This window comes from Kwoniella newhampshirensis, chromosome 6, assembly GCF_039105145.1.
Source record: "Kwoniella newhampshirensis strain CBS 13917 chromosome 6, whole genome shotgun sequence".
Lineage (NCBI taxonomy): Eukaryota > Fungi > Basidiomycota > Tremellomycetes > Tremellales > Cryptococcaceae > Kwoniella > Kwoniella newhampshirensis.
Genome location: NC_089960.1, coordinates 1187228 through 1211190, shown reverse-complemented (window position 1 = coordinate 1211190; position 23963 = coordinate 1187228). Strand labels below are relative to the sequence as shown.

At 50.8% G+C, this 23963-nt stretch overlaps 8 protein-coding genes across 8 annotated transcripts; 6 read left to right on the top strand and 2 right to left on the bottom strand.

Moving 5' to 3' along the window:
• Positions 1-706: 706 nt before the first annotated feature.
• Positions 707-2750, top strand: IAR55_003608 (uncharacterized protein; the record flags this gene model as incomplete). Its single annotated transcript, XM_066946715.1, has 3 exons — positions 707-926; positions 1003-1995; positions 2050-2750. 3 exons carry the CDS (start codon positions 707-709, stop codon positions 2748-2750), a joined length of 1914 nt encoding a protein of 637 aa, XP_066803107.1.
• A 395-nt stretch (positions 2751-3145) lies between these two features.
• IAR55_003607 (uncharacterized protein) lies at positions 3146-4746 on the top strand (the record flags this gene model as incomplete). The annotated part of the gene is made up of 7 exons (XM_066946714.1): positions 3146-3179; positions 3514-3639; positions 3833-3963; positions 4061-4105; positions 4268-4333; positions 4477-4504; positions 4694-4746. 7 exons carry the CDS (start codon positions 3146-3148, stop codon positions 4744-4746), a joined length of 483 nt encoding a protein of 160 aa, XP_066803106.1.
• A 276-nt stretch (positions 4747-5022) lies between these two features.
• IAR55_003606 (uncharacterized protein) lies at positions 5023-6041 on the bottom strand (the record flags this gene model as incomplete). The annotated part of the gene is made up of 7 exons (XM_066946713.1): positions 5023-5149; positions 5217-5283; positions 5356-5373; positions 5450-5534; positions 5595-5654; positions 5757-5878; positions 6011-6041. 7 exons carry the CDS (start codon positions 6039-6041, stop codon positions 5023-5025), a joined length of 510 nt encoding a protein of 169 aa, XP_066803105.1.
• Positions 6042-6448: 407 nt separating this feature from the next.
• IAR55_003605 (uncharacterized protein) lies at positions 6449-9033 on the top strand (the record flags this gene model as incomplete). Its single annotated transcript, XM_066946712.1, has 7 exons — positions 6449-6544; positions 7130-7513; positions 7576-7825; positions 7881-8003; positions 8100-8402; positions 8494-8836; positions 8922-9033. The coding sequence occupies 7 exons, from the start codon at positions 6449-6451 to the stop codon at positions 9031-9033; spliced, it is 1611 nt and encodes a 536-aa protein (XP_066803104.1).
• Positions 9034-9226: 193 nt separating this feature from the next.
• On the bottom strand, positions 9227-12598 carry IAR55_003604 (uncharacterized protein; the record flags this gene model as incomplete). The annotated part of the gene is made up of 14 exons (XM_066946711.1): positions 9227-9747; positions 9802-9987; positions 10044-10115; positions 10179-10297; positions 10369-10448; positions 10524-10652; positions 10707-11035; positions 11088-11267; positions 11327-11440; positions 11492-11617; positions 11680-12040; positions 12103-12326; positions 12389-12467; positions 12533-12598. 14 exons carry the CDS (start codon positions 12596-12598, stop codon positions 9227-9229), a joined length of 2586 nt encoding a protein of 861 aa, XP_066803103.1.
• Positions 12599-13052: 454 nt separating this feature from the next.
• On the top strand, positions 13053-17453 carry IAR55_003603 (uncharacterized protein; the record flags this gene model as incomplete). Its single annotated transcript, XM_066946710.1, has 8 exons — positions 13053-13358; positions 13425-15727; positions 15785-15912; positions 15984-16205; positions 16282-16516; positions 16582-16834; positions 16900-17120; positions 17222-17453. 8 exons carry the CDS (start codon positions 13053-13055, stop codon positions 17451-17453), a joined length of 3900 nt encoding a protein of 1299 aa, XP_066803102.1.
• Positions 17454-17930: 477 nt separating this feature from the next.
• On the top strand, positions 17931-20707 carry IAR55_003602 (uncharacterized protein; the record flags this gene model as incomplete). Its single annotated transcript, XM_066946709.1, has 8 exons — positions 17931-18762; positions 18976-19138; positions 19196-19535; positions 19592-19732; positions 19802-20017; positions 20079-20222; positions 20282-20447; positions 20505-20707. The coding sequence occupies 8 exons, from the start codon at positions 17931-17933 to the stop codon at positions 20705-20707; spliced, it is 2205 nt and encodes a 734-aa protein (XP_066803101.1).
• A 1777-nt stretch (positions 20708-22484) lies between these two features.
• On the top strand, positions 22485-23868 carry IAR55_003601 (uncharacterized protein; the record flags this gene model as incomplete). The annotated part of the gene is made up of 7 exons (XM_066946708.1): positions 22485-22595; positions 22677-22867; positions 22929-22977; positions 23074-23120; positions 23193-23547; positions 23617-23700; positions 23758-23868. 7 exons carry the CDS (start codon positions 22485-22487, stop codon positions 23866-23868), a joined length of 948 nt encoding a protein of 315 aa, XP_066803100.1.
• Between the last annotated feature and the right edge of the window lie 95 nt (positions 23869-23963).

Sequence of the window (23963 nt, the reverse complement as noted above, 5' to 3'; positions counted from 1 at the left end):
CTACCAGTCCCGTCTGTGTACCATTTGCCCGTGCAATGACGACTCAAATATGCAGCATGTTTCCCAGACTGATGCCAAGGTAATGTCTCCAAACATTCCAGAGCTGCGATCGCCACGTGTTTCTCATTTTTGCCTGCTCGCCACCCAGCCTGTACGGGTGTCGCGTTAACGCAATAGATGAGATGGGCACAGCCTTGTTGCGTGAATTATCACTCACTGCTTTTGACAACCCCCTACCTGTTGATTTGTTCACATATACTCTTATACACACCGGTCTATTCTCTTGTCATCCTCAAAGGCTTTCACTCTCATTGAGCCACTCCTATAGACCGCCCGCTTTCCCCTTTTATTCACGTCCGACTGCGACAAGGGAGAGACACACACACACTCACGACGCGACAAGAAAACACAGAAATCTCATAAAGGAGACAACATTAACACATAGCAAACCGCGGTCGTTTACATCCCCCTGTGCATAGGTAGGATAACAAGCAATCAGAGAGCCAGATAGGAGTTTTCAGCCGACGCGCTGAGCTGTGTGTATTGTCGATTTCTGGACAAGGCGACTCGACTGGGCTTGTTTGGTGAGTTCTCTCAATCCGACCAACCTGTCAGATATGGTTGCACGAGCTCATCTCTGGCACATCTCATCTCCGTCAACGTTTCAGCGACAGACAACTTCTCGCGATATACTCTCGCCAACGCAATGGCGATCAGATTTCGAAATGCCACTCCTGGCACGTTGATATGTCTGGCCGCGACTGCGCTCCTCGCTGTCGTCTCCTTCAACACCCCTCTGCTCAAATCACTCGATTTCTTCTCAGCGACATACTCTGAGGGTAGCATATCGTTGGGGACGTTGGGATTCTGTCGGACGATCAGTGGGAGACAGACTTGTACGGGGCCACAAGTCGGATATGAATTCAGTGAGTATGATTGTGCTTTTGGCCCCTCAAAAACGCGATTGAGAGGGCTGGGTGCTAATAGTATGACTTTCAATAGACCCTAATACGGTGTTCGGCGTCACTGCGTTCAACATTCCCGAAGCGATCACCAAATACCTCACCTATGTCCTGATCCTCCATGTCGTCGCGCTCGCGTTCGCTGCATTTGCGACGATCATCGGCATCTTCGCTCATTCCCCTACCTTCCCTCTGCTCTGTCTATCCATCTGGATGGCTGGTATCGCCTCGACCTTCTCCTTCCTAGCATTGGTATTCGATCTCGCCATGTTCTACATCGCTCGCGCACGTATCAACTCTGTTCAAGGGGCCAACGCGGAAATTGGGACGAGCGTCTGGCTCACGCTCGCCGCTTGGGTGTTGTTAGCCGTCAGTGGGTGTTTCTTCGGGATCGGCAACTGTTGCGGGGACTGTCGAAATGATAGACAAGGAGGAGATCCGAATAGGAACAGATACGATCGAGCGAGAAGTGAAGGAGAAGAGGATTACAAGATGAGGATGATGGCTATAGACAACGAACGAGCGAGGAAACAAAAGCAAGAACAAGGATTACCAAGCTTTCAAGAACTCACCCCGCTCAAAGACGATGGAGAGGACAAATACCTACACGAGACTGCGCCAGTGAATCAACAGCGCGTAATGCCGGGTGGTTTGAGACGAGATGGGAGTGTATTGCAAGGAGTAGGAGTAGGATACGGTAGGAGAAATAACGGGACACCAGCAAATGACCCATATGCCGCAGGAGGACAGAATGGGTATCCAGGAGGTTGGGGTCAACCTCAAGGTGGATATCACGCCATTCAACCTCCTCCACCTGTGGCGAGACGGTTATCCGACGTCACTTCAGCCGGTGATTTCGTAGGTGTAGGGGCGGGCGGAGCAGGCGTGGAAGTCGCGCAGCCGCAAGGGTACGGGAATGGAGCCGGCGGAGGGTACTATGGTGATCAACAGTACGACGAGCGGGCGGTGGCGGGATACGGTAGCGATCAAGGGCATTATGGAGCTACCAACGGAAGTGCAAACGAGCAACATTGTGCGTGACAAGTGCGGAAGTGAGATGAGACAAGCGGCTGATATCAAGATCTAGATTACCACAACGATCCGTACCATCAGCAACAACAAGGTTATACCGATCCTTATGGGCAGCAGCCACAGACTCACGCGTATGCCGATCCATACCGGACCGGGTCAGCTCAACCTTTCGACAACCAGTATGGAACGACGACAACCATGTCAATGCCAAATCCCAATCCAGCGCCCGTATCTCGATCTCCTCCTCAACCCTCAGGACCGGGAGGATATGACCCATACTCCGGTGGAGCTTCCTCAGAATCTTACGACCCCGGACCCAGAGTTAGCAATGCTGATCCGTACGACGGGTATGATGACGGTCTGGGTGCGATCGGTATGGCTGCAACGCAAGGCACAGGAAGACATGAGAGGGATTATACGGGACAGACGTTCGGCAGCGGATCAGGTGGCTACGACGATGCCCAACTCCAACCTCAATCTCATGCTACATCTTCGTCGAATGACTACGGCCCAGCGAGCGGTATCCAAGCGCCTAGACCGCAACATCTGGTCCAGACTGGTGCCAACGATCTACTGAGATCACCCTTATCCCCCACAGGCAACGCCTCGGGCAGACATCAGATTGTTGGTCAAAGAGGATATCAGTATGACCAGCAATTGGGCTTAGAACCCGATGATGTGCAGAGTGCGAATAGACCGCCTAGTTATTCTGCGGGCAATTACGAAGTACAACCGGAAAAGAGTTCGTACAGATAGAGAGGCAGGGACCGGGAAGCTTCATCCCCGTCGTTCTGTACTGTTATGTAGTGACTGGGCTTTTGGGCAAGGGACGTTTTCTTGATTATTCGGTAGATGTGCAATGCCGAGATGTATCATTTAGCCAAAATGAGTTAGCTCAAAACAAGAGAGATGAGTTATCAAAGAGATGGGTCAGCGCAGTGCCACTTTCGTCACAACTCTTTCGAGGGATGACCTCCACGGCGCGTTCACGACGTCCGTTGATTATTGTTATCCATCCTTCCACTATCAGTACCGACATCCGAACACAAGGATCAACGTTCAGCTACGCAAACCACCCAGACGCGACCATACGATACGGTTGAATATAGAGTCCCAAGAGATACAAGTACGAGAAGAGGTAAGAAGATAGGATGATAAATTATGTGATGCTTGTCTCAAGACAAGGTGAGTATCAAGCTTCCCTCTCGTTCGTTCGCGCGGGTGCTTGTTTCTGTGTCTATTCCCACTCCTACTATATGGACGACTCGCCCATCTTTTGGCTCTATCACTTCGTGAAAGTAAGGGGAAAATGTAGGCGCTGACCTGCATCCTGATACTCCTGTCCGTCATACCGTGTAACCCGCATCCTCTCCTCTGTTCCCCCTGTCGGTCCCACACCAACTCCCGCTCTTCCTTCTGTCCCACATCCATCTCTCGATGATCCTTGCCAATGTTCTACCTCCCCCACCGAACCATTCCGTTTCGGCCAACCTATGATTCCTTGATTCCTCGCTCCAAGGCAAAGTCCGCCTGGCCAAATGGTTCCAGACCTTGCCTAGCAAGACGAAAGCGAAGATCGTGAAGGACGTGACCCAGTTGGTGTTGGCTAGACGGACTAGGATGTGTAATTTCCTAGAATACAAAGGTGAGTACAGTCTAATGGATCGTTGGGCCCAGTACCTGTCGGTTTCCGATCTCCGACCGACCTACCTCAAATGCTATCTCGCTGCGTGGACCGCTCTTCTCTCACCTGTATACGTACACGTACATCCAGGCAGCAAAGCAAGATGCTCGTCGTTTGGCAAAACAAGTACTGATCTCTCTATATCTTGATACAGACACCAAAGTCATCTATCGTCGATACGCCTCTCTGTTCTTCATCACATCCATCTCGCCGAGCGATAACGAGCTGGTCACCCTCGAAGTGATACATCGTTATGTTGAAGTGTTAGATCGATATTTCGGTAACGTGAGTCGGGAGAAGGGCTCTTACCATCTTCAGCTTGGATGTTGCCAGGATGTCGGAAATGGAAGCTGAACCTTTGGTCCTCTATACCCGATGTTAGGTCTGCGAGCTGGACCTGATTTTCAATTTCCAAAAAGCTTATGCTGTGAGTTACTTGGTCTACTGTTGCGCTTCGCCCGGATCCCTGCCTATCCTATCCTATCTGGACAATCAATCATCGTCGGCCGAACTCGGTCCTCGGTCATAGTTCCACATCGTCGATTTACGCAGAGGACAGGTCATAGGCTGATATACCCTTTAACATCAGATCCTGGACGAACTTGTCATCGCTGGAGAATTACAGGAGTCGTCAAAGAAGGCTGTATTGAAGATCGTGCGTGGAGCTCTCTCTTCGTCCCCTCAAACAATGATCTGCCGCCCGCTTCATGTCCTGCGCCTCCGGCTTCACCCTCCCATCCTCGCGGCGTTGAGCCAGCGGGAATGCTGATCTGAACACACTCGCTATGCCCTTTGCAGGTCGCCCAGTCAGACGCTATCGAAGAAGGTGAGTCACTTCATAACGGTCTGAAGGAGAGCGGATTCATGTGAGAGGGGTGAGTGTGGAGATAAGAATCATGAAGAACGACCTCACGATCCCACTTCGGAGAGTGAAGAGAATTCTGGACAAAAATCATGCAAGACGGACTGGTTTTTCAGTGATGAGCGAATGGCTGATGTTCGTTGATGTTTTAAGCGGAAGTGTCGGAAGATTCTTTGGCTCGTTTGGGTAGTTTGGCAAGAGGATAGCGGGGATAGTCATTATCGGGTCACAGCTGAAGATATAGATTTGTATGTATATGCAACGATTGACTACGATCCTATGTCGTTTGGAACTCAAGTCAAGATGATAGGTATACACATAGCAACAAACGAATACAACAAGACATAACTACTTCCTTTCCAATTGATTGACATCGTGAACGTCCCATATTGGCCGTGCATTATCCGCAATACTCTCAATTGGCAGTGATCTATCTTCTAGACTATACAGTCTGCAATGAGAGGGACAAACAATTAGTATGATCATTGCTCGACCTCGACCTCGAACAAGGTCTCGGTCTCGATCAGACTCACATCATCATCGTAATGCCATCTTGTCAACTTGGGATTTGACGGTGCAGTCCTGACATATCTATCATTCCCTTCGGGTCTGAAAGAACGGAGGGTAGAAGTCAGCGCTGAACAACGGTCAAAAGACCTGGATCAGTGTGGCGCACCTCTCTTTCTTCTTGTTGGAGGCTAACATGGATTGCATCGTGATGCAGATTGCGACGGCATTGAGGACTGAACGTAAGTTGGTGTCATTCACAAGCAAGCAAGGTCTACCGTGTTGCACCTCCGTCTAAGCAGACTTACCTGGAGACCACTCATTGCCTGTGTGGAGTATTCCGAGCATCAGCACTCCATTGGCTACCGACAGGTTACCGGAAGCATTGGAACGCGAACTCACCTAATATTGATGCGCAGATATGTCCGTTGGAGTAGACGTGCGGATGTACTGGTGGTTGATACTCCGGATTTGCTAGGAATGTCACCTGCAGAAACATATAGATTAGTTGGAAGTTTCAATGCGTTTTCCTTCGTGCTGTACATACCTCTGGAACCTCGATAGGATATCTATTCCCGAACTTCATTCTCAGAGCGAACGTCTCTCCCTGATCACGGTCATGCGTCCATCCTTCGATCAGCTGTGTCTGCCAAGGCCATACGGGGAGCACACGCATTGGGGCGGCTGATCCTGGAGATGATGTACTTACTCGATAGACGGTCTCTTCTCCGAGGACAGAGATAAGGAAGATCCAATCTTGCATCGAATCAGCAGAATGGAGGCTGATACCCGGTGGTGTGCCTTTTGTGTTGATGTCGGAGAGCTCTTTCACTGAGTAGTTTCGAGTCAGTTGGCGTGATCGCGATGGGAAGTGAATCTTGGAGCTGATGAGGGGAGGAAATAGTTCGCCCCGAGGAAGATGTTGTCGTTTTCACATATCAGTAGTAGAACGGACGGACGTACTGAGACGCTTGGTCGACAGACCTGCTGCCATGATGGGCAGCGTTGTGTCCCGAGCTCAAGGCAGGGATCACGTCGTTGAATGAGTGCTCTGTCGTAGTCCGGGGGAACAGAGATTGCAAATACGTCGTGAAACAGACAGGTGCTTGATGTTTCGACCTTGAGCTGAGATTGTTATCATGTAGATAATTAGTTGAGCTCGGAACCCCCAATCGGTGGCAAGACGAGGTCGGTGAAGTGACGCATTGCGGGGTCTCCGCGGCGACACATCCGCCACGCTGGCGGGAATTATCGGAGATATCTCCTGGCTGAGCGAGGATCGATTGTGTCTATCTGACAGCTCTCTTCTTTCGTTTGTGTCGTTTCTTACACTGTTTCAGCATATACGACTGTTGACGACTTGACTTGACGATCCACCAACTAAGCATATTTCTCACTGACATGGCAGCAGGTATACCTGAGCAGACCATTGTGGAGCTTGGAGCCGGCTCAGAGTGGCGGTTCGAGTTAGAAGCAGATGAGAACATAGCTATCAGAGTGAGTCCACCTTCCTACTTGTGTGTTGTGAGTGTGATGGCGATGCATTGCGTACGTGTATGTGTTTCCGGGCAGATACATCAATCCTTGACACCTGTCGTAAGTGCTTACACCGCTGAAAAAAGGCATATTGCATCGCTGATTGATTGGTATCACCCTGCTCACTTTCTCCAATACCTCATCCGTATCGATCCAAACATTCGATCCGCTCTACAATCCTCTGTGGTCAATTGGGGAACACATACCTTGTATATAGATGTCTTCTCTCTTGCTTTTCTGCTATGCCAATCGAGCTGCAGCGCTTGTGCGAATCGGATTGTACAATACATGTTGAACATCCACTGTGTTCACCTCACAGACAGTGGCATCAGCTTTAGCTGTTACTGCAAGATGATTCTACGCAAAGCTTTACAGAAATCATGAACACATCGCCGATCTCCGGTCTCTGCCAGCTCCGTGTAACTATCAGGTGCTGTTCTCAAGATGGCATCGCCCCTTATTTTGGTCCCTTCCAATCGCGTGTGAAGCTCCCTACTTACTGAATCGTACTAACCCATGACCTGCTACTTTGCATCCCGATCATAGGTCCTGTCCCCGGACCCAGTCTTCATCAACTCATGCGAGCTTCCTCCTACGACATGGTATCCCCTCTATCGTCATCTCAAATCATCGCTTTATGCCTCTAAACCCGCACGAATAGAAGTCTCTCCTACGTTCCCCGCTTCGCAATACACTTCCACATCGACCACCCAGCATCAGTTACTCAATCTCCATCTGGCTTTAGAACGAGTACGAATACTAGCGAAGAGGGCCAGTAACGATGGCGTGTCAGGAGTCAGGGGACCAAGAGTCATGATACTTGGACCACCAAGTTCGGGCAAATCGACAGTGGTCAAGAATCTGGTCAACCTAGCTCTGGGCACGGGAATGGGTTGGACCCCTGGTGTGGTCGGATTAGATCCTTCAAGCGTGAGATACTGTTTGCTCTCTGTTTGTCTTTACCGTACGCTGACTCTCACTGCGTCGTAAAGCCAACAAATCTCATACCGGGGACCTTGTCTCTCTCCACTCCGGCTCTTCCCTTACCTACCCACCACCTGGCCCAGCCCTTAGGGTCTCCTCCGACGTCTATCCCTTCAAACACTCTTTCGGCTGACGTACCTACCGTCGGATGGTGGTTGGGTGGTCTAGAACCGACCAACAGGAACGCCGAAGTGTGGAAGGTATTGGTCAGCGCGATGGCGCAAAAGTGGAGAGATAGGTGTGAAAAAGACAAGTTGGGCGAGTGAGATAACCCTAGATATGGAGAGCGGTAGCTGATGGCCGAGGGGTTTAGCTATGACTTCGGGGTTGTTTGTGGACACTTCGAGCGCTTTCGCAAACCCATTGTTGGGGACGAAAAAAGATGATCCCAAGGCGAGATACACGTTGGTCGCGCAGGCGATAGAGGCATTTGAGAGTGCGTTGCGGATTCCTCCCTCGCCGTCACGGACAGGCATTATCAACCCCCTTGTGACCCAAGGATTAGTGGAATGGTGCTGATCATTGTGGACAGTCGACACGATCCTGGTTATCGGTCACGAAAAACTTCATATCGATCTGTCGCGATTACCCGCGATCCAATCTAGGAATCTGAACATCATCCGAATCGCCAAATCTGGCGGAGTAGTCGATCTCGACGAAACATATCGAGAAACAGCTCATAGTTTCATGGTCAGAACTTATTTCTACGGAGAACCAAGTCTGACGAAAGAGATGACTGGATTGGTGGGCAAAATGGTGGGCATGGACGGGGGATTGAACCCTTATAGTTTCCAGATTGGATGGGAGACCTTGGTCGTTCTTAGGGTTGGAGAAGGTGAGCGACAAGATTTATAAGGATCCGACCTGGACATTAGAACGACACGCGAATAAAATGAAGCTGATGACACCTAATTGCTCGGACGCAGAGAACGCCGCTCCATCATCAGCTTTACCACTAGGTTCATCCCGAACGCTCTCACCTACAAAATTGACCCGAGTCGATCCATCTGGACCAGCCCACGTCGTCAGATTACTAAACACCGTACTTGCCATCGTGGCTGTGTCAAGCGAAGATCGGATCATACCCGAGAAACATGCGTTGAAGGCTGAAGCAGACGCGCAGGTCAAGGCTGAAGCAGAAGAGGCAGAGGATGGTCAGGGTGAGGATGGAGGTAGAGTAGAAGCGGAGCTTGTCGAAGAGGAAGATATGGAAGAGGTCCCGTACAGGGAAGAGATTGGAACGAGGGAGGTGTTGGGTTTCATTGTCATGTACGTCCAGTGTACTTGTTATCACAAATGTGGGAAATGGAACATACAGACGGGGAGTTGACTGACTTGATTGTATCCTTGGTAGAACCGGTATTGATCCTCAAAAGAAGAAATATACGGTCCTCTCTCCCAGTCCTGGCAAACTTCCGTCTACTGTCGCCATAGCCGGATCCATCGAATGGGTTGATTCGGCCTGAATAGGCTCCACCAGATCATTGCTCTTTTGCACCACACCCATATCCAGGAATACAGATTTCTTGTTCCATCTGTCTCAAAGCAATGTAGGATGGGAGATGCAGCATAGCCCAAGAAACCAAAAAAAGTAGAAACATATGAGACGAAATGAACAATGCATGATTTTTACCCTTCCTCAGTCGAGTTTTGGCAGCTCTAAGCTTCCACATTGACACCCGCTTCTTTTTCCAAGTCTACTTTCCTCTTCTCCTGTTCTGCTCTATCTTTCAGAACCCAAGCCAGCTCTACTCTCTTGACAAACTTCTCCCTCAATGACGAGACAAGTTCCTCATCTCCTCCTTTACTCGTCACCACTTCCAGAGCTCGCTGCATCAACCCCACGTCTGGGGTCACACCATCTTCTGCCAATTTGACGAAAATGTCCACTGCACCTGTGAGATCTTTCGGATCAAGTTCGAGCAGACTCGTACCCGCTGAAAAGATGTATGAAGGGCAAGTAGGACGAGAAGCGAGGAATCTGTCGTTGAACTCAGCGGGTGTAGTGGAGGATGGGAGGAGGTGAGGGAAAACAGGGGAGATGACGGTTGTGATGTTCTCGGGGAGAGTGGTCGAAGATGTTTGGACGTGGAAGTTGAGGATCTGACGATGTAGTTCGGGATCAGAGGGAGAAAGAGCAGCGGCTTCGTTGAGACATCGAAGCGCAGCAAGGTACAGCTCTGCAGTAATCCAAGCGTTAGTGCCGAATAAGCTAAGAGACAACACACACTCACTTTTCCTCATGTAGATCTCATAACCGATCGTCCAGACCTCGACTCTGCTGCTCGCAAGCTTTTCCAGAGGTTTCCATATCTTCAACGCGTCGTCCAGCGGTGTCTCTGACTTCAGCAGCAATAGCCCGTCTGGATCTTCGTCGGGGACAAGAGGCTCCTCCTTCTTGTCTCCTGAAGCTGCGGCAGCTAGTATTCGAGTGGTCAGTCTCCGGCCGGCTGCCATGAGGTAAAGGTCCTCTCACCCTTTTTGGCCTTCTGTTCTGCCTTCTGTGCCTTCTTAGCGGCCTTCTTCCTCTCCGCCTCTTCCTCAGGAGCTAAGTAAGAATAAAGCCGCTCATCAGTTCTTGATCTTCGTCACTGGCTTTTTCCACACTGACATAATTTCTCCTCGGTAAGACTTGGGTCGTCGTGCACTTTCAGGTATATCTCAATAGCAGCAAGGGCTCCTTTGAAGTATGCAGGGTGTGATCGAAGCTGGTCCTCGTAGCGCATCAAACTGATTGAGCTTTTGTTCAGCCTTACCTCTCCCTTACTTGTGTGTCAGCGAGGGGTAAAGATCTCACTCACGAAATGTATGAAGAGAAAGTCATCCGTCTCATACAATAAGTGTGGAAATCGTATTGATCATCCTCGTACTCTTGGAATACCTGTACAAAATGACGCGGGTAAGTCAGCATTCCTTTCGGAGATTCTGGACAGACTGTGGTAGACTATAGACTCACCTTGACCAAAGATTGATATCGTTTTAGGGCCATGGCCAGATTGTCGTTCCTCCTATACGCATCGCCCTCCTTCTGTAAGAACCAGAGACTTTGCAGATCCGTCAAGTCCTGAACGGGCGAAAGGTCCTTCTACACATAACTGTCAGTGTTTGCGCACCTGAGCGCTTCCCCAAGTACACCCACCTTGGTGAACATCGCAACAAGGTCTTCAGCCTTCTTAATATCTCCGGCCCGCAACCAGTACTTCGCAGCCTTGCCATTCAGGAATCGGTCTTGACCATCTAACAGCCTCGCCTTCTCCATCTCATGAGCTGCACCGAGCGGATCTCCCGCCCGTTTCAGGACCATTGCCTTAGCCATGTATAGCTCGGGGAGGGTAGGCGTATGATCGAGGGCGAGGTCGAGCAGTTGGAGAGCTCGGGCGTGCGAAGGATTGGGATGGAGAGGGTGTGAGAGATGGAGAGCAAGGTAGTAGTATGCCCAAAGGAGAACAGTCGGCGGAGAGATAGAGTCTGGCAGTCCCATCAGTTGGCGAAATTCATATTTCGAAGAGAAACGACTCACCATCGCCGCCCAAGCTAGCGTCTTTCTCAAGCTTCGAAACGATCTCTTCTACGATCTCACCCACAGCGGTCATCTTCGACGCGTCAGAGTAAACACTCTTGACATCAACGAACAAAGAAGGAACACCTCTCTCCAGACCTCTGACAATATACGCTCGTGCCAATTCTCGGAATTTGTCGCCTAAGAGAAGACAGGACATTAATTCGACATTGCTTGGTTCAGTCTGTGGACCGACTCACCCTGAGCAAAGTCGAGAGCCAATCTTCTAGGAGCGGCTGATCGAGGGAAAGTCTCCGAGAAGTTGAAAAGAGTCACCAAAACCTTGGCTCGAGTGTCGTCGTCAAAGGGTGCAGCTAAACAAAAAGGTTAGCTGAAGTCTAACAGATCCAGAAGGTCCATCTCACCCAAGTCGATACCGTCTGCTCTCAGATATCCTCGATAGTATTCCAAGTTGTCGGCATTCTGGTCAAGTAGTTCTCTATATGTCTCCAAAGCTTCGCTCTGCCTTCCAAGAGAGGTCAAGATCCGCGCTGTGCCAAATGATGTCAGCTGGAACAATATCAGACCTGATGCGCAAGCAGATTGCGCTTACCCTTGAGTTGAGTCACCTCTCCTCTAGGACTAATGATACCATCTCTGACTCCCTGTCTGAGCTTGTCCAAGCCTTCCTGCTCGTGTCCCGCCTCGATGCATAATTTGATGACATGCAGTAACACCTGACTCTTCTCCGGGGCTGTGGCCCCGTCGGTCTGCAAAATGCCTCGATATCCATTGTACACTTCCAGAGCTTCTTCAGGGTCGCCATTGAGCTGATGAGCAATCATGAGGGCGAGCCAAGAAGAGCGGATCTGTGGTCGAAGAAGGAGATAATGATGTCGAGCTGCGAGAGCGGCGCCGTATTGACGAGTGTGAGTCAACAGCGCGATAGAGTCTCGTATGAGAGGTATGTTATCCTATGATGCACCGCGTCCCCTCAGCTGTTACTCCGATGTTTTACACAGATGTGTAGGCTCACGGGATCCTGCTTTCGAGCCATTGCAAACGCTCGACTAGCTTCGTCCCAATCCTTCCTCGCTTTCGCCAGAATACCGAGCACATGCCATGTAATGTGACTCGTTATGTCCTTCTTGATGGCCAATCGAGCCATGGACTCTGCCTCTTCCTTCTTAGGAACGGCAGAGAGAGTGAGAGGTTCAGGAAGGGACGAGTGGAGGGTGAGTGCTTTGAGAGCGAGAGTTTCTACGAAAGGAAAAGCTGTGAGTCAAGCCCCAAATGCAAGAATGATTAGGAACCGAGCTTACCTCCATGGTTGGGGAACTTCTTCAAGATCGTATCAGCCGCTTTTATACCCTTCTTGTACTGCTTGAGCTCGTACTGAGTCTGCAATACATCCAGACCGGCACATCAGCGTTGAAACTTTCCGAGATGTGATCAGTACGACCTACCAAGAGCTCTCGGAACAGTTTGTTTTCTTTGTCAGGGAGCTGACGATGCTTGGGTAATTGTGCCATGACCGGTATATGATTGCAGCGAGGATGAGCCGAGACAAGAGAATCGGAAGTGCAACTTAGAATGGAATATATATAAATGGAACAAGCAGCTGAAAGTTGAATGTCGACGACGAGCAACAAACGGAAATTGATGGTATGAGTTATTCGGAGTCACCCCGCATTCAAAGGGACCAACAACCCGAGTTCATACCATCTCTTTCGTTTTTACATAGCATTCATCCGTCGTCTTCAAGTCTGCATCTTCACTGTGTCTACGAGTCTGATCAACATGCAGCTCCCATGAGAGTGGATAAATCAGCAACAGTCGCAGTACACCTGTCAAGACGATCTTTCCTCCCGAGCCGACATTTCCAGACGAGGGACGGCTTCGCTTCTGCTTCTTCCAACATCTCGTTTGTGCGATGCCTTGAAACCATCTTGATCTAGCTCGCTGAACTGTCAACTCGGTCGCACGATGACGGAAGAAGAAGACACCTCAGTGTCCTCTCGAACTCGAGCTCCGTCTCTTGCTCCAGCGCAGGAAGATGGGCCGGACGATGTCCCCCAATCCATCGCTTCGCTTCGATCCAAGTTCGAAAATCTTGCTGCGGGTACTGGTGGCGGCGCAGCGAGTGGGATATCCAGCAATGGCATGATACAGAAGGGTTTCTCTGGTGAAAGAGGACGTCTGCTGAGTCAGAGAGGGAGTGTGGATCTTGGTACACATTCCAGATCTATGAGCTCGAACGGCCAACCGGAGGGAGACCGTTCCTTACCGAAGGTGAGTCTCCGTTCCGCAAGCGGTCTTCGAAGACTCGACCTGAAGTCCAAACGTTTCCTCATGTAGGCTCCTCCCCCCAAGCCTATCTCTCGGCCGATCACTCCGATCCCAAGCGCTTTCTCGTCATCATCGACGGCAAGGCTTCCAGCGTCGACTCTGGCACCTCCACCGGCAGCACCGCCCGCCAGACCCATCACCCCTAAGCCAGCATTTCACACGGTCAATTACGGTCCTACCTCATCCATCGAACCTAATCATATGGAAGGAGGTCACTCCTCAGATCTGAAACCTTCTGACTCACAAACCCATACACCCTTGCTATCTCCCGCCTTGTCCACCACCTCGTCCTTTCCGGCCGTATCAAAACCCTCACATCGGCATGCGCCCGCTGTACCTAGCAAGTCGGTGTCTGCGATGGCCACACCCAACGGCTCAGAAGATGGTTCGGAATCAGCAGAGACGGAAACGATGCAGTCTGTGAAGGCTCTACGTGAGAGGTTTAGCAATCAACAAAATGGTGAACCCTCGAGATTCAATGCTCATCTGGCAAAGTCGGCATCGGTCGATGGTGCACTCATACCCGCTACGACACCAATGACGGCTAAGCAAGCTTCAGCACCTGTCTTGGAACAATCCTCAACAGAGGGGACGAATGAGAAGACCATCCCTCCGCGATTGGCCGCCCAATTCAAATCTGATCCACATCCTCTTGATGGTGGGACTGCGATCGCGGCAAGTAGACACGGTCCGCCTCCCCCTCCTCCAATATCCCGGTCTGCTTCACCAGCTCCACCAGCTCCACTACCTCCGAATTTTCCTTCCAAGCCGCTGCTTCGACAAAGTCCCAGTCCGACGCTGGATTCACCACCGAACGACACATCGTCTGTATCACATACAGCTCCGAAACAGCCTGTCATGCCACCGCAATTGCCAGTTCGCAGGACGACCATCCCTTCTGCCGAAGTCGACGAAATTAACATTTCACCTCCCCCAATACCTGGTAACAAGCCAATCGTATCTGCTGCGCTGAGCATGTCATCTTTCAGCTCATCAGATTCTACCTCAGCACCCCCCCCACTCCCAACTCGATCCAGAACAAATACACTCAGCAGATCAGAACGAGACCATACTCCGTCTTCGACACTCCCCCCTCCGCCTCCCAGACTACCCGCACGGAACTCGACGATCTTCCCATCGGTTGCAGGCCCAACTCCGCCTTCCCATCCGTCGTCACCATCGCGGAGCCGAGAAAATACTGGTCCGCTGCCACCTCCACCCATGCGCAGCGCGATGATGAATAGTGCATCTGCTACTGCTTCACCGCCGAGGCGGTCAAATACGGAAGAAAGGGAGGACGAGGTCTACTCGGATGGAGATGACGAGGACGACCAAGAAGACTCGGCGCCGATTACAGGGCTCAGTACGCAAGCCAAGAGGCTGCTGGAAGACTTCCCCGATTCTACTCAGGCCAATCGTCGGCCGCCCAGTTTCGTCCCGGAGACCAAAATAAGGGATGTTCACCATATAACATCGTACGCTGTGTTCGGTCGGTATGTGTGCACTGGAGCGCATCATGTGCGTGTCTATGATACTCAGCTCAGCGAGCACCCGATTACGATCGTGGATCTGAAGGAGACAGGTTTGGACCAGAAGGCTAAGGATCCGAAAGTCACCGCGATGTGTTTCCGTCCGGGGGCTACGGCAGCTGAAGAAGGAAAGTATCTATGGTGCGGAACCAAAGACGGTCACTTATGGGAGTTGGACATCAGCACTGGGACAGTCAGCAATACTAAGTCTTTCGCGCATACCGCAGCAATTTGTCATATCTTCCGACATCGCAATTTGCTGTTATCTCTCGATGACACAGGCAAATTACTTGTCTTCGAAGTCGGCGAGACGGAGAACAGGCCGCCCGCTTTGATCCGAACCTTACGAGTAGGCGAAAAATTCACTTTTGCAAAGATGCTCTGTGGGAGACTATGGACGTCTTCCGGTCCTGTGCAGCGATCAACGACGTCTAGCGCCACTGCACGAGGACCTACGGTGAGAATTTACGATCCATGCGCGCCGGGAACGATGCCACCTGCCAAATCACTCTTCACAACAGAGTGGACGGGTGCAGTCACAGCTGCAACATACATGCCTCTCAGGTCCGAACATATCTACCTGGGACATGAGGGTGGATTTGTGTCAGTCTGGGATGCAGAAGCATTGGTCTGCGTGCAGGTGCTAAAAGTGTCTACTACGGATATACTGTCGCTGGAGGGTGTTGGGGAGAGATTATGGGCCGGCAACCGAAAGGGACAGATCCATGTATACGATATTACGGGTCGACCTTGGCAGACAACAAATATCTGGTCAGGTCATTTGTGAGTGGAATAAGGTGGCAAAGCTTGAACAACCTGCTAACAGGATCGGCGGAGTAGGGATAATCCTGTTCAAGCGCTCGTTGTGGACCCTTACTCGATCGAGTATGCTGGACGGTATACATGTTGGTCATTCGGTCGTGACGCTCTTCGAGCATGGGACGGGTTGTTATCGGTCGACTGGATAGGTAGATTTCACGGCTTCCTTTCGTCTCCCGTCCTTTCCGCTTTTGTGATTGATGATTCCACGCTCCTGCAGACAAACAAATGGTCATCCGTCAACCAGAATATTGCGGTTTCCGCGATATCAATCTCCTTGTCTGTTCATGGAACATTGACAGTGCCAAGCCTACTGATCTTTCGGGGTCTGAAGCAAACTCAAAATTCCTTGAGGAATGTCTCATGTCGGTGGACTCGCCTGACATCATAGTGTTTGGTTTTCAGGAAGTGATCCCACTTACGGACAAGAAATTGTCAGCCAGTAGGTTCACCTCATGCTCCATTCTCGCACAGACGTCAATGATTGAATAATACCGGCCATCCTTTCGCTTTCGCAGAAACCCTACTATTTGGTGGCAAGCACAAAGAAGCTGGCTCGTCGTCTGATAAGATCTCGCCGGCGTATCGACAATGGTTAGAAAAGCTACAAACCGCGGTCAGGATGGCCGCGCCCTCAGATTGTCCTTACGTGAAAATACACTCTGAAAGTCTGGTGGGATTGTTCACTTGCATATTTGTCAAATCAAGTCAGAAGGATTCTCTCCGCGATTTGGACATCACGACTGTCAAGCGGTGAGTAGCTGTCACTCTGCTTTGCGAGAAATGGAAGGCTAATTGGACTACGGTGTCCGGTGTAGGGGTATCGGCGGGATCTATGGTAACAAGGGAGCAATCGTGTCCCGGATGATCATGGATGATACCTCTCTCTGCTTCATCAACGTTCACCTGGCCGCTGGTCAGAGTCAGAAGAATTCCAGAAATGCGGATCTAGCTGGAATCATGGAGGACAAAGCGATCTTTCCTTCCTCGGGCGATGTACCATTCATACATGGTGGCGACGGGACAGCTATCCTGGATCATGAAATGGTTATCCTCAATGGAGACTTGAACGTGAGTGTCTGGGTAAGCACCAATGTTGCGCGCGTTATTTGGAGCTGACAAAATGCCTGGGATAGTATCGTATCGATCAGAGAAGGGAAAACGTGATCTCATCGATCGCAGCGGGAGAACTATCATACCTTCTTGAGCACGATCAACTCCGTAAAGAGATGAGGACGAATCATGCTTTCAGACTGAGGAGTTTCGAAGAAGCGCCGATCAACTTCGCCCCAACTTACAAGTACAACCCGGGCAGTCATGAGTATGATTCGAGTGAGAAGAGGAGAATACCCGCCTGGTGAGTGGATATTCTTCGCTGCCCTTGGATCGCTGTCTATCTCACTTGTCCTTCACCACTAACGTCAATGCTTGTTTTGTACTAACGCTCCGACATCCCAGGTGCGATCGTATCCTACATAAAAAGTCTGAACGAATCAGATCCCTCAACTACAAGCGATACGAACCGACCGTTTCCGATCACAGACCGATCTCAGCGGGATATACCATCACCCTGAAAGCGGTTGACAATCTGAGGATGATGGATGTGAGGCGGGACGTGACGGGAGAGTGGGGAAGGAGAGAACAGGAATTGTTGGAAAAGATGAGCGAGGTTTTTGAGAGTTTCAAATGACGCAGCGAGGTGTGCCTTGTACGGATTGAACGGAAGAATGTGGGATGAAAATCTATAGAGCCGAGTCGGAAGCGTCAAGTGAAGGAGAGGTTGTCATCACAGAAGAATTTCATCGTAGCCAAAGGACATGCATGCACATGGACAGTTGTGCTTTACATAGGAACGCAATCTCACTCCGCAGCGGATTCGTTGCATGCATTGTCAAAGAGGTGTGTCGGCTTTTGATCCAGGGTGCCACATGCCACCTTGAGCGTGCATGTGAACCAGCGAAATGAGGAAAACACCCGGGTGGAGGATGTCCTTTCTTCCCGGCCGTGTCCTGTACGGTTTTATGATCGTCCACGTCAATTCCAACGGTGGTTCTCGCTTCCTCTGTGTCTGTACACGTCGCTCTCGTCAATCACTCCCAAAGCCAGCTCCCATTTGGGGCGAGGAGCTGTCCTTTGTGTATCCGGCCACGCTTCTCTCGTTCTCGACATGTCTCGCAGAGACGATGGGGACAGCTCTGGACTGATCGACAAAACGCGACATCTGTCACTCAATCCGCCCCGAGCATCATCTGCCCGGTCAAAATCAAGAGACTCGACGCTCGAAAGTGTAGATCAGGCTGCTGATATCTTCGACTTGTACGGTGAAGAAGAAGAAGCTGTCTCAGATCCGCATGTCGTAGACGTTGGAGCAACCGCTGACAGAGACAGTTGGCGATTTGGAACATCGACTACCAGAGGACAGCCTTGGGATGGAGCTGGCAAGAAAGACGAGGGACTACGATCTGTCCCTCATCAGCACGACGAAGGAGACAGCAAATCACTCGTCGCTGTCACCGCGAATGGGAGAGCCTCATGGGAAGGACCGATGGTTGCTCTTGCTCTTGGTGAACCTCTTACCGGCACCAGAAATGAACGGAGAAATGATAACATCGACCTCACGCCTGATATCAGTATCACGGATACATCACCTCAGACTCCGAAACGAACGTCAAATCCCCCTCCACCACCACATCAACCTTCTTCCTCCACCGATCATCGACTAAACTCTTCACGAGCGAATTCACCTGTTCATCCATCCATCGTCCGACTCTCCCCAAGACACCACTCAACGCTGGCTAGCTCGACTACTAGTAGTGCGAGCGGGAGCGGGAACGGAAGTAGGGTGAATAGTATGTTTAGTGACGGGACGAGGACGAGTGCGGATGAAGATGATAGAGAAGGGGACGGGGATGGAGGAGGGAATACGAGTCAGGTCAGCGTGGCTGGTTCTGCACAGTACCCAGGGGAGGAAAACGATGCGTATTATGTGAGATCGACTTGTAAGTATGATTCCATCTCGGATAAGTACAATCCCATCTCGGAGAATCAGCCCATTGCTGTGGAGAACTGCAATTTGTGAGGATCCGTCAGTCCGATCAGTTGAGTCACCGGTCTTAGTGGGAGTAGGATATGCGGTCTAGCATTTTCCGTGGGCAGGCTGCCTCTATCTAATCGGTTAGGTCTTCCAGCTTTCGCGCTGACATATCTCACAGACGCGCGCCTCGATAATGAAGGTGTACATGGTGATGGCTGGGATGCAGGTGTGGAGCGAACTCGAGGTGGTCCATCAACTGGAAAACGAGCGACAGTCTTTCCTGCTAGCAAGGCTGGAGACATAGGGGAACAGGAACGGCAGTTCCTAACCAGCCTAGATAGGTAAGCTTCTGTCTTCCGGGCTTCCCTTACAGAATCCGAGCTGGAACCTCTGGTTAGGTACGGCTTCATCAACGAACCACTGCGCAATCGATCGGAAACCCGCCTCGCCCTCATCCCCACTTCCACACTCAACAAGATTCCCAAACTCCCCACTGCCTCACCTCTAGCAGGAAAACCTCCCGTCGAACCTATATCATCTTTCACCCCTTCAGCGGATCCTGGGCCGGCGCCTAAAGCTCCCCAAAGTCCTCGTCCAGATGTAAACGAAGAAGAAAGACTGCGGCGGAAAGAAAGCGAACGAGTCGGGAAATGGGGCAAAATGATGAGCGTCAAGAAGAGAGACGGTGGTGGCAATATAGCAGAGTGGGATTGGAGGAAGGATGGTCAAGGTGCAAAGGTACGCTTCTCTGGCCCTTCTTTGGTGAGGGCGAAGATTACTGATGGGTTAAGCAGCTTCCGAGGAGAGTGTACAAAGGTATACCAGATAGATGGAGAATGGCGGCTTGGTGGACCCTCGCCGAAGATCGAACGAGAACGTACAAAGGCAAGGGCAAGGAAACGAGGTTGGCGAGCGACATTGCAGTTGATTACCACGTACGTCACCTTGATCTGCACGTCCTGGTGGACAAATGCCGAGCTGAGTTTGGTCGTCTCTTTCTGCAGAACACCGTTGATCTTCCTTCCACATTCGATGTACAAATCGACCTTGATGTCCCACGCACGATCAGCGGTCACACCATGTTCGTGACACGATATGGTACAGGTCAACGGAACCTCTGGCATGTTTTACATTGCTTCAGCCAAGTCTGCGAATCATGCGGCTACGTGCAAGGAATGGGACCGATTGCGGCGACCCTGTTGTGCTATTTCGATCCAGAGGTGCGCAGCGAACGGTTCTCATCTGACGCTAAGGTCGTGCAGTGAGCTGATCAACCCATAGCGAGCATATACCCTGCTCATCAGACTACACGACGTATATGGAATGCACGATATTTTTGAGCCTGGCTTTCCGGGCTTGCTTGAAGCCTTCTACGTACAAGAACGTCTAATGGAGTGGTTGATGCCGGACTTGTATCAAGCCTTTGTATGTGAAACTGCCTGTTTAGGAACCCCGATTTAAGTGGTGCTTATTCAGCCTTACAGCAACGGAACATGATATCGTCCTCGGCGTGGGGTACGAAGTGGTACATCACGCTGTTTGTGAATACTGTACCTTTCTCTCAGCAATTACGATTGTGGGACGCCATGTGGTTGGATGGAAGGGACGTGATGATAATGACTAGTGTGGCTATTCTTTGGTCATTTAGAGGTAAGTGACCCCTAGTCTCGAGATATGGAGAGCTCCGCCTGATGACCTTCGTTTCAGATCTACTCTCTGCGAAGAACGCGACATTCGAATCCATCTTGTCGCTCCTATCTTCCTACTTTGTTGCAGAAGATGAGGATGTCTTGATGACGTGGATAAGAAAGATGGTCAACCAGCCTGGGCTGAGAGCGAAGATGGACTCTTGGAGGGAAGAATGGCACGATCTTGTGAGAGCGGGAAAGAGCGGAACAGCTCTGTTGTGATGGAGACTGTTGTGCAATTAAGCCGAAGTGCGTGTATCATGGTGATTGAGATGCGCTGTGCTCAAAGAAATAGAGGCAGTTCAGTTTAATTTAGACTACAAAGACTATATGCATAGTGAAGTGTCGCGGCATTCGCCTCTTTCTACTTGAGACGTCGTGAGACGCCAACCTTCTTGGTCAAGGAACAGACCGAGGGTGTAATCATCTATGCAGGCCATAAAGAAGGTGGCTTATACGCTACAGTGGGACTAACTTTATGGGCCTCTCGTTACAGGGCAAAGGTTACTTTCTGCAACGCCCAGACTGATCAAGGTATCATGACGTGATTCGCAGGGAGGCATGGTCGGACCCTCGAATCTTGGTATCAACAGTTATGAGAGTTGATCTCGCTGGTGCAGCGCCATTGTTTCTCCCTCTCATCGTTCTACCATCCCAGTACGACCTGTGTATCCAGTCAGATCGAGGACTGATCACCGTATGTGAGTCCAGATACCACTCTTCCAACATGGATACCCGAAACACTTCACTGGCCATGTCGTCGACCTCCTCGAACAGAGAGTTTTGGGAAAAGGCACAGGGTATAACACTCCGTTCTTTGGCAAGTTGCATTCTTTCAAGAGCTTTTTTTACTATCCCGGTGATTGACGCTGCATGTTTCCGTGAATGGTCCAGGTGCACCAGCTAGTTACTATAAGTCCTAGATAGAATCGATAGCTCAAAGAAAGGAACCGTCGAGTGCTCACTCGTCTTCTCCGACGGGTGGCAAGACCAACGGCGCTCGCGACTATCAGAGTCATCCTCGATCTCTGTACAAGGTGGAGGGAAACACCCATGACCAGTCTTTCAATGCTCTGTGATTCAAACCGGATCTGTATCCCAAAATCGAGGCCGCGGTAAAGCACACGCAGCGTAATGGTGCTCGCGATCCGTCGCATAGGAGATAAAGACTCTTGCAGTGTCGATGCCATTCCAGCCTCTTCCACCACAGGCTTCTGACAGAAGCACAGCGAGCATGGTCCTGGGCATACGCCAGTATTGCCTACGGTCAGGACGGTGTCCGCGGTTGATACTGTAGTCCAAGGCGGAGGCTCCGATAGCGTACTTTCAAGTAGAGTACTGCAATCAGGTCATGTACTGTCTGTACTGTAGACGGAGTGTGTGGCGCATGGGAGCAGGTCGCAACGCAGCGGAGATATGAGGGTCATGTCATTGCCGCACGTTGCAGATGATTGAGGTATGGCCGTAGATACGGTACCAATACGAGTGATTTTACCGACTGCGAGCAACAGGTACAGCGGACCCGAACGTGCACTGCGGCGGCGAATAGAGGTTATTTATAGACATGGAAAAGTCTGCGACCCACTTTACTGTTTCTGATCTCGTGTCAAGCAGCTGAGGTAGGTAACACGATCTGTGATACAGTATGTGGGAGCATCTGCGAAAGAGAGTGAACTCGGATAGCCGGCTAGTCCCAGACTTCTAGTTACTGTTCGTTGCGATAACTCATAGAAACCTTTTACCAGGCTTTTCACTGTCTGTGTTCTCACACGGGTTCGCAAACGGTTTGTTCTTTTCCCGCACCTGTGCACAGTCGGACATCCGGCGATCAAGAACGACGACCGTTGGTCGCAGAACTAGATATAAGAGACTCACTGATTGTTGTCAGTTACGTCAGGTCAGACCGTCGTTCTCATAACGTATCCCATCATCGTATTGCATTGTATTCATCCCACCTGCAACAGCAGACGACCGCTGATAACCGTCACGGCAAGTCAACATGTCGTTCTCCGAGATACTCAGGATGGTCTTCCCTCCCAAGACTGATTACACTGGTGACAACATCCCCGATCTGACTGGCAAGGTCGCATTGGTCACCGGTGGGAACAAGGTATGTGTCGACCCATGTGGTGTGCAGGCCAGAACCACCAATCAGACGCTGACGTGATCGGTGCGTGGGACTCAATCACAGGGCATTGGGAAAGAAATCTGTCATCAGCTCATGCGCAAAAACGCCAAAGTCTACATGGCAGCTCGTGATCTCACAGCAGCGGACAAAGCCGTCGACGAGCTCGAACAGCTCACTGGGAAGAAGGCCAGCGTGTTGCCGATCGACTTGTCGGATTTCGAGTCTGTCAAGTCAGCGGCCAATAAATTCTTGGAGTGAGTCTTTCATACCTGATCAAGCAAGGTCGCTCACCCTCAAAATGTGCGTGTTTCGCAGACAGGAAAAGAGACTGGATATCCTGTTCAACAATGCGGGCATTCTTCAGGTGCATGCGGCACTTGCCTTGTTTCTTCGTGATAAATTACCGAACAACGACACGCTCCACGCTCGCTGACCTCTTGTCGCCGTGGCTGGTCCACAGGCTGACGCAACCAAGCTGTCAAAACAAGGATACGAGTTGACCCTTGCGTGAGCTATCCCGTCTCATCGACTCACTGTCTTGCCTTTGCCTCGTGTTCATCGTCGTGATGCGTCATCCAGCGTCAACACCATGTCTCCCTATCTGCTCACTCGACTCCTCCTTCCAACACTCCAATCCACTGCCGCAACAACCGGGGCTCCCAGCCGTATGGTCTGGACCATCTCCGCCGCTCCGTTCTTCTACAAACCCGGCAAACTCCTTCCCGAAACCTTCAGGTTGGAATCTCGAGGCAATCCGCCATTGGGCGGTAACATGATGTATGCTCAGAGCAAATCTGCTGCTACGATGTTGGCTCAGAATCTCGCGAAACAGTTGAAGAAGGATGATGGAGAGGTGTTCATTTTGTCTATTGATCCTGGTGGTATTGACACGGACTTGTTCCACGAGACATTGAGAATCAGGCAGTGGCTCCAGGTGAGATCTCAGACAAAAGCGGACGAGTCCCGTTTGAAGTACTGATCGACACTCGGCCTCCGTCGTCAGAAAAAATTGCTTCTCAGTCCAATCTGGAAGGGTGCATTGACGCCACTATACGCTGGTACCGCGTCTGACGTCAAAACTGGTCAAGTGAGTTTACGCAACCGTGTCCAATTTTTGGCTGACAGAGATCCATGCCTCTCTCAGATGTACTTCCCCTTTGCTCGTTTGGGCTTCTTTGCCGAATTCACCAAGGATGAGAAGGAACAGAAGAAGTTTGCCTCGTGGTGCGACGAGCAGATTGCTCCTTGGCTCTGAGCGGAGTACGACCCGTCCTGAGAGCTGTGTGTAGCACCCTCCTGGGTGTCAACAGTAGATACAGTAAGCGTACATATATGGTGGAGAGCATGCTT